We start from the raw sequence: 9,134 nt of genomic DNA, 5'->3' as shown, positions 1-9,134 counted from the left end.
AAGGATGTCATCATCATTCTTGAGGCCATTGCCGATAGGGAGACATGGATTTGGCATTTATATTTTGGCATGCCTGGATCTTGCAATGACATCAATGTGCTCAACCGATCACCTCTTTTTGCGAAGTTAGCCAATGGAGAAGCTCCACCAGTGACCTCCGAAGCAAATGGACGCACTTACAACTATGGGTACTACCTTGCGGATGGGATCTGTGCGAAGGTGGGCTACTTTCATGAAGCCAACGTCAAGCAACCAAGGTAAGAAAGAACTCTCTTTTCACAATGCTGAAGCAGTGGCTAGTGAAGATGTGGAGGGGGCTCTGGGGATTTTGCAATCCCAATTTGCTACTGTGCGAGGACCGGCAAGTTATGAGATCAAAAGAACCTTTGGTACATCATGACTACTTGCGTGGTCATGCACAACATGCTCATTGAGAATGAGCATGGACATGATTTGGATTACATCTTCTATGACATCATGGGCATACACGTTCGTCCGATTAGAAGGGAAGACCAAATTTGATGTTTCATGAAGGTGTGTCATGACATTAGAGAGGCCGAGACACACAATGATCTTAAAAAAGATGTCATGGACGAGTGGTGGAAATGGCACGGGGAATAAGACTCCTAGTTTCATTTCATGTTATGGATTTGATGAATTATGTGATCATTTGATGTTGTGGACTGATTAAATTGTTGTTTTATTTGTTTATGTATTAATTCGGGGATGATTTCGATATGTGCAGCCGTTGGCTACTGTAGTGTTGTTGTTGGCTACTGTTCAGTTGCTGTTGCAAGGCCGTTGTCCTATTTTTACATCACCTGTTGGAGCGGCCGTCACGCGACTATTGTATTTTACATCATATGTTAGAGTTCGACGTTTTTCAGTGATGTAAAAAGAACGTTTTGTGATGTATATTTTACTCGCACTATATTTTGATGATGTAAAGTAAATCATCAAATGGAGACGCTCTAATGTGGGCTAGCCTTTTGAATTATGACATGACGATGGATTTCTTTGATTGTTGCAACGTTAAATAGTCGGCAGACCTCCTACTTGGTGTTTATGGCGCCCCGAACCATAATCGACGCTCGCGTGGAGCTACACGGGCCACGGCCAATAAGCGTTAGAAAAAAAATATTTTTTAGAATATTAACAAGATTCCTAACTTATAGGACATGAATTTGAAGAAAAACAAAGTTCAAATTGTAGAAAAGTTCGCGAGTTTCATGGATTTAAAAAAATCATGGATATAAAAAAGTCTGCGAGCTTGAAAAAAGTTTACGGATTTGTGAAAAAAATTCATGAATTTGAAGAAGTTCACAAATTTGAAAAGGTTCATGAATTTAGTAAGTTCATGAATTTTAAAAAGTTCACACATTTGAAAAAACTTCATGGATATGAAAAAGTTCACGATTTGAAAAAAGTTCATGTATATTAAAAAGTTTATGAATTTGAAAAAAAGTTCATGAATTTATAAAAAAACATGAACTCGAAAAGAATCACAAATTTGAAATGGTTCTCCAATTGGTAAGATTCACGAATTAAAAAAATAACCTTGAAAATTTAATAAATTGAAAAATATCATGAATTTTTTTAAAAAAACATGACTAATTTTTTTAATCTCTTGTATTTGAAAAAAGTTCTTGAAATTGAAAAATGTTCACAAAATTCTAAAAATGTTTTCCAAGTAAAAACCACCAATGTTAAAAAGAAAAAAATGGAAAAAATTTAAAATAAGAAGAAAAACACAAAAATGCCAAAAACCCCCAAAGATGACCGAAGTAGGTAAACCGAAATAAATAAGAAAACTAATTGATTGGGAGCTTCGAGAAGCTTCCCGTAACCGAGCTGGGATGCTTCGAAAAACTGAATGAGTAAGCCGCCCATTAATCCGACACACGGGGTGCAACGGCACAAATAAGTAAACAAATAGGCCCAGCCCGAGTGGATGGGCAAGTGTATGCCGCGATAACCACACAATCTACTCCTTTGGACGTGACTGATTACCTTCTTTTGACTTGATTACTCATTGTTTTTTTGAACGGTTTTGTTTGCCTTTTTCTTTCTTTTCTTTCTTGTTCTTACTCCTTTTAATAAATGCGTGAACTTTTTCAATTTTGCAATCATCTGTAAAATCGATGAACTAATTTTCAAATCCTTCAACTTTTTTCCAAATTGATAAACTCTTTTCAAATTTCTGAACTTTTTTCAATCGCTGATCCTTTCTCAAAATTGATGAACTTTTTTCAAGGTCGATGAACTATTTTCCAAATAGATTAACTTCTGTTCTAATTAATAACCTTTTTTTCAACTTAAGGAACATTTTTAAAATTGGTGTACTTTTTCTGAAATTTGTAACCTTTTAAAATTTGTAAACTATTTTTTAGAAATCGATGATTTTTTAAAAAAATTGATGAACCTTTTTTCGAAATTGATAAAAAAGTTATTGAAATTCGTTAGTTTTTTGAAGTTTGTGAACTCTTTTCAAAATCAATGAACATTTTTGAAGTCATGATTATTTTTTGTATTTTATTTTTCAAAAGTCCATGGTTTACCGGTCAACCATGACTATTGAGCAGCGACCCAGCGAGCAGCCAACAGAGAATGAACAATGAAAGTATTTTTCTGGAGCAAAAAAACGAGCCAGGGCGTGCGTTGGGCCGGCCAAGTGTGTGATCGCGTGAGTACCCTTCGCGAGCGGGCCCCTGAAGGGTCTTATATGAGCTCCTGTACAACCAGTGGAAAACCCTATGCGCCGCTCACTGCGTTAAATTATCGTCAGAACGCACAGGCGATACCCCCGCATCGCTGGCATTGGCCCGGGCCATTATACAAGAGCTAGCCAGCCGGTTTCGGCTTTGGGCTGGACCGTGAACCGTTTTTTTTCTTTTGACCGATTTTCCTGTTTCTTCTCTGGTTTTTTTCGTTTTTTCGTTTTCTTTATTCCGTTTTCTGTTTCCTTTTCTTCTTTCTTTTCCTTTTTTTTTCTGTTTTCTGGTTTTTTCGTTTCTTTTGAAAATTGTTCGGAAAGTTCAAATTTGTTCGTGTTTGTACAAAATGTTCAAAAATACAAAAAATGTTCGTGTTTAAAAAAATTGTTCATAAATTAAAAGAATGTTTGCATTTTGCAAAAGTTCTTCGGGCATTTCAAAAAATGTTCTTGTTTTGCAAAAAATGTTTGGAATGTTTTTGTTTAAAATTTTAACAATTTTTAAAAAATGTTCCTGTTTTCAAAAATTGTTCATGTTTTCATTTTTTCAGGAGTTCCAAAAAATGCTTCAAAATTCACAAGTTTTTATAAAATCGTGTTTGCGAATTTTGTTCTGGAATTTCAAAATATGTTCACGTTTCCAAATTATATTTTGAAATTTGAAAAATGTTCTCCTTTTAAAAAAAATTGTTCAAGATTTTCAAAAAATGTTCTTGTTTTGCAGAAATGTTATAGCGTTTAATTGATTTCGCAAATTTGGAAAGTGTTTGCCTTTCACAGAACGTTCCGATTTTTGAAAAAATGAATAGCTTTCAAAATTCCTAAATTTATTTGGATCTGTGCAGTGTGTTTGGTTCTTTAAAATTGATGCTACTCTTTAATCAGCTACAACTTCTAGCTTGGCTGGCAGGAACTCGTCGTTTATAGCAGTGCATCATGTGTTTTAATCCCCGCAACCGTATATAGTTTTTTAGCTACAGTGCTCATTCGATTTCGTTTGTTGTCTTCATGGGCCGGCCCAGTTGAAGCGCCGGCTGTGCGAAGCGACAGCAACTTGTCGCAGAGTGTGTCACATAGGAGGTCCCTTCGCTTTCATTATCTGCTGGTTTATGTGTTTGTTCAGATTTTCTGTTTTCTGTTTATTTCAACTTTTTTGTCTATACATCTGCACGTTTCAGTTTTGTTACTATTTTTATTTTATGGTTTATTTTTTGTTTTCGTTTTTTACATCCTTTGGTGTCAGTTTTGCTGCATTTTTTTTCTTATTTATTTTGTTTACACATATATTGGTTGCGGTTTTGCTCAAAAACAATTTCTGTTTATTTCTTTTTTTGTTGTCCAATTTTCAGTTTTTTTTCCTTCTACAGCTGTTTGTTTCAGTTTAAATTAGATACATTATTTTAAATTTAAATCTATCTTTTATTTTTTTCTGATTTCCCAATATTAAATTTTTGTTTTGATATCTGTTGGTTTTATTTCACTTTTAAGTTTCCCATTTTTCTACTTTTGTTTCGTTGAAAAATAGGCAAAAAGTTTAAAAGTGCCACCCCCCCCCCCACACACAATTTCCTTCCAGCTATGTGTTTCTTTTCAATCTTTGTTTGACATTTTTACATGACAAAAAAAATTCAGGATGTGCAAATTAAAAAAACTCCCAAGAACTTTTTTAAAAATCTTCTCTTGGACTTTAAAAAATATTTAGGAGTTAAAAATGTTTACTAAAGTAATTATCATGCATCTTATATTTTAACAAAACTAAAGATATGTTCACGGTTATTTGAAAATATTCATGAATTTCAAAAGTGTTGTAAATTTAGAAAATGTTCACACAATTTCATCCATTTTTCGTCCTTCAACAAATGTTCATAGAGATTCAAAAAAAATCATGTAATGAAAAATCTTTTGATTTATAAAATATATTTTAATTTACATGTAAACAATAAACCGAGTGGAAATCGAAGCAACCAAATAAATCACTAAAACCAATATATATAGCGCTCAGGAAGAAACGATGCCATGTTGAATTGGTCTGTCAGCCCATCAAGCAGGTGTGCGTGTTAAGTCTCCTTCTCAGAGACCGCTACATGTGGTGGTAGTGCATGTTAGGTTCATTCCCCATCTTGTCATACTAGGACGTTGATAAGATTGGCGATGTGCGTTGAGCAGTGAAGGATCAAGGATTAAGCTGATATGGAAGAATCTATGTCAACTATGAATCCCGACAAAGATAAAGATAACTAATTGGCGTGCCTGATATTACATCATTCCATGGGGTGTGTGTGTGTGTGTGTGGGGGGGGGGGGGGGGGGGGGGGGGGGGGGGGGGGGGGGGGGGGTAGCATATGCATATAGCAACAAGCATAACTCCTTCAAAAGGTTTCGAAGATCAGTCAAATAGGAAAATATGCGACAACTGAACTTCGTATTGGAAACATAATCTAATCTAATCATACTAAGCATGCAGGAAGACTAGTGGTCAAAAATGGTTTCATGCACACCTTTTTCCTTCCATATAAACCGCAACCAAGATCAAGCCATCACCGTTGTTCTCCCGAGTTACTCGGAATATTTCTTGCTTCACTGATCCGTCACATTTTTCTTCTGTGCCAATTGGTATTTCAACCCTTTCTTGTCGCTGGTCGAATCAATGGAGATTGTTGATCCTTCAGTGGCTTCTCCATTGACCAGCATCTTGGAGATAATTGTCATTATGTTCTTTTCTATCCACCTTTTTATGGGCCTTGCACCGTACGACTGTAAAAATCCAAGTAGTGTTGGTTCAGTAACATAGGGAAAGTGGATTACTATTTGCTATTTGAAAAGACAAGATAGATGGTATGATTACTTTGAAAAGGAAAATACTTACCGGGTCGTGTGATTCCGACAAAATGACATCCAACACGGCATCATTTATAACAACAGATATGCCCTTGCCAGCTATTTTAGCAAGGGCACTCTTCAGTTGGATATTCACGATTTCTTTCAGATGATGGTGTGAGAGCTGCTCAAATACTACAATTTCACTTAATCTATTGAGAAATTCAGGCTTGAAGCATTTTTGAACCTGCATCAACAAATATATGTCATAATGAATCAGTGAGCATCTGCTTTACTAAATTCCAAGTGGACTATCTGTGATTCACAAACCTGTTTCATGAGAAGGTTTCGCGAAGCAGTCATTGTCTTTTCTCCAGCCACTCCTACATTTAGGTGCTCTGCCCCAACATTTGAGGTTATAATGATAATTGTATTCTTGAAATCTACATTGTGTCCTTTACCATCAGTCAGCACACCATCGTCAAGGAGCTGAAGAAAAACATTCAACACTGACGGATATGCCTTCTCCACCTCATCAAAAAGGATAACACTGTATGGGCGCCTCCTAACTTTCTCGGTCAGTTGTCCACCATCTTCATAACCATGATTGCTTTATGGTGTTATGAAAGAAAACATTGTATGAGTAAAACTAAATATTGTGATATAATAATAATGCTTGAAATTAAGGTGTGTGTATTATAAATGAAACCTTGGGGGTGCTCCAACGAGACGTAGCACGGACTCGGGACTAACATACTCAGACATATCAAAGCGAAGCATCATTTTCTCACTACCAAATAGTTGTTCGGCGAGAGCTTTTGCAAGCTCTGTTTTTCCAACACCCGTTGTGCCCAAAAAAAGGAAGGAGCCTATCGGTTGGCCAGCTTGGTGAAGACCAACCCTTGAACGCAACACTGCTTCTGCAACTAAATTGACGGCTTCATTCTGCCCAACAACCCTCTCATGCAATCTATCGGCTAAGTGGATTAACTTGACACTCTCCTCTTGATTAAGCGTGGTTATAGGAATTCCAGTCCATCCGCTCACAACCTTCAAACTAAAAACCCCAGTTCAGACATATACATGACACGCACACTGCTGAAATAATAGAAGTGATGTGCATACCAACCTGTGCAATATGATCCGGCGCAACAACTGGATTTCCTCTTCCTAGCTCTATTGTCGTGCAAGCCTCGTCAATGAGATCAATTGCCTTATCAGGAAACCGACGACCTACACATACACAACAATGATATCCCAACTCAGCTCGTAAGTAAATTTTCGTCTCGAAACAACAGTAATAATAAAATAAACGCAGTAAAATTTAACCACCTGCAATATAGCGGTCAGCGAGGTGTACGGCAGCATCAATGGTAGCATCACGAATTTCGAGGCCATAATGCTTCTGGTACCGGGGTTTAAGCCCCTGGAGGATGGCAATGGTGGAATGGGTGCTGGGCTCCTTAACGTGCACCTTTTGAAACCGCCGCTCGAGTGCAGGATCCTTCTCGATGTACATGCAATACTCATCGTCAGTAGTGGCGCCCACACATCGGATATGGCCACGAGCCAATGCCGGCTTCAGCATGTTGGCCGCGTCCATCTGGGTGCCCGTGGCCGCTCCGGCGCCGAGAAGCATGTGCATCTCGTCGACGAACAAGATCACCTTGCCGCGTGCAGCCTCCACCTTCTTGACAAAGTCCGTCATACGCTCCTCGAACATGCCAACGTACGTTGTGCCAGCCACGATCGCCGCGAGGTTGAGCTCAATGACACGCGCTCCGGCGAGCTTGGACGGGACCTTCCCGGCGACGATGCGTTGGGCGAGGCCCTCGACGATGGCCGTCTTGCCGACCCCGGCGGCGCCCACAAGAGCGGCGCAGTTCTTGGTCCGGCGACAGAGGATGCGTATGAGACGATCAATCTCGTCATCACGCCCGATCACCGGATCGGCCTTGCCGGCCAAGGCCGTCACGTCCCGGCCGTAGGTGCGCAGGCATCTACTGTACTGGAAGTACCTCCACGCCGCCCAGCACGCAGCTGCCAATGCTCCGGCGCAGAGCACTTCACCGGCCGACGCTTCGACAGAGTGGATAGACGACGTATTGCCAGGTACGGCAGAGGAGTCCGTAGTTCCTCTCCCCAAGGTGATGATCCCATCAAACAATGACCAGGCCATGGTTGATTATCGTCGCAGGCACGAGTAGAGAGCTCGGCGAGTTTCCTCCGCTTCTGATTTCCAGCGTCCTCTTCTTTCTTTTCTTTGATTTGATTTGATGGACGCTCTCTCTTTCTTCACCGTGTAATTTATAAGTACAACATACATACAGTACATACAAGAATCAAAGGTAAGTCTGCTGTTCATATGGAAAGAATTATTCCCTTTTTTATTTGAGGGGGTGGAAAGTATTATTTGTTTGCTATTCGGAACAGAGAAACGACGCACACAGAAAGTTTTCCCGGCCGTATCCATCCATGGTTGCAAGTAGCCCTCCCCTCTGCCTTTCCACATTTGAAAAAAAAGAAGAAACCTTTCTGACTGCGCGTTCCATATTTAGATAGCACAAATAGAGTGTAAGTTATTCCCCGCAAATAGAGTATAAGTTAGGCCGAAAATAGGATGGGGCTTTAGAACATAATCTGACCCCTAGAATGCTTTAGAACAGCTGTTTATGCACAATGCTTCATCATGGCTGGCTTGATAGGTTCAGTACACTTTTTGCATTGTAACCGGGAAGCGAATGCGGTAGCTCATAGTTTAGCTAAGTTTGCTTATGAAAATAATGAGACTTGTAATTGGGTCGATGAACCCCAGACTTCCTGATTAATGTGTTAGTGAACGATGTAACCTTATTGCCAAGTTAATAAAGTGAGCCATGATGGCATTCCCTAAAAAAAATCTGACCCCTAGAAAAAAACCCTCTAAACCTCCGCGGACGCGCTCGGTCAGTACCCGGGCATGTCGGCTTTGACACCTCCCCACCTTCCAATTTCTTTGAAGAACACCACACTCTCTAAATTGTTGAGTCACATGCATGTGACTGATGGAGTTGAAGAGAGAGATAAACGAAAGAATAAAAACCGAGAAAAAGTGGTTCGCATCCTACGTGACAGACTATCCAGACACACCAGGACATCCCCATATATGGGTTGGGTATGGGGATTTACGGACTGGTCGGAGGAGGGGGGGGGGTTGGCATTTTTTATTCTATCTCTTGTCCAGTGAATGCGCTCTCCGCTGGGACCTGTGCGGAGAATTGAGGCTTCCGATTGTAGATGTTCTTAGCTCTAATATAACCATCATTTACGAAAAGTTTAGGGCAAAAAAGCCTATCCAACAGTTTCTACAAACTGGCTTTAACTTTAGAGGATCCGTAAAAGAAGCCTCTTCTCCCCACAAGTTTACGGGGAGATGTACTTTCTGTATCTTTTTGGCGGGATTGTAACGTCGCAGGAATGTTGCAGCGCCGCCGTCCCCGTACCACCACTCGTCGCTCGTGCCTTCGTCTGTAGCCACACTGTCTCACACCGCTGCCCGCTGCTCATGCCGTTGCCACCGAATGCCACCGCCAGCCGCTCGTGATGCCACCCGCGGCCACGCCGCC

The 9,134-nt window shown here is 40.1% G+C and overlaps 1 protein-coding gene across 1 annotated transcript; it reads right to left on the bottom strand.

Annotated features, from left to right (window-relative positions):
• Nucleotides 1-5,289: 5,289 nt before the first annotated feature.
• LOC125546670 (chaperone protein ClpB1-like) lies at nt 5,290-7,708 on the bottom strand. The gene is made up of 6 exons (XM_048710844.1): nt 6,862-7,708; nt 6,659-6,762; nt 6,239-6,579; nt 5,860-6,139; nt 5,579-5,776; nt 5,290-5,466 (listed from the first exon to the last, which is right to left on the bottom strand). Exons 1-6 carry the CDS (start codon nt 7,706-7,708, stop codon nt 5,290-5,292), a joined length of 1,947 nt encoding a protein of 648 aa, XP_048566801.1.
• Between the last annotated feature and the right edge of the window lie 1,426 nt (nt 7,709-9,134).

Source organism: Triticum urartu, chromosome 3, assembly GCF_003073215.2.
Source record: "Triticum urartu cultivar G1812 chromosome 3, Tu2.1, whole genome shotgun sequence".
NCBI classification, from domain to species: Eukaryota; Viridiplantae; Streptophyta; class Magnoliopsida; order Poales; family Poaceae; genus Triticum; species Triticum urartu.
The sequence above is the reverse complement of the archived record's forward strand: the minus strand, read 5'-3'. Positions and strand labels throughout refer to the sequence as shown.

Excerpts from the sequence above, each read along its gene's own strand:
- LOC125546670 (XM_048710844.1), bottom strand. The coding sequence starts at position 7,708 with ATGGCCTGGTCATTGTTTGATGGGATCATCACCTTGGGGAGAGGAACT. Across the intron at positions 6,580-6,658 it reads CGCCGGATCATATTGCACAG|GTTGTGAGCGGATGGACTGG; the intron begins GTTGGTATGCAC and ends TTTAGTTTGAAG. Across the intron at positions 5,467-5,578 it reads TGTCGGAATCACACGACCCG|TCGTACGGTGCAAGGCCCAT; the intron begins GTAAGTATTTTC and ends GGATTTTTACAG.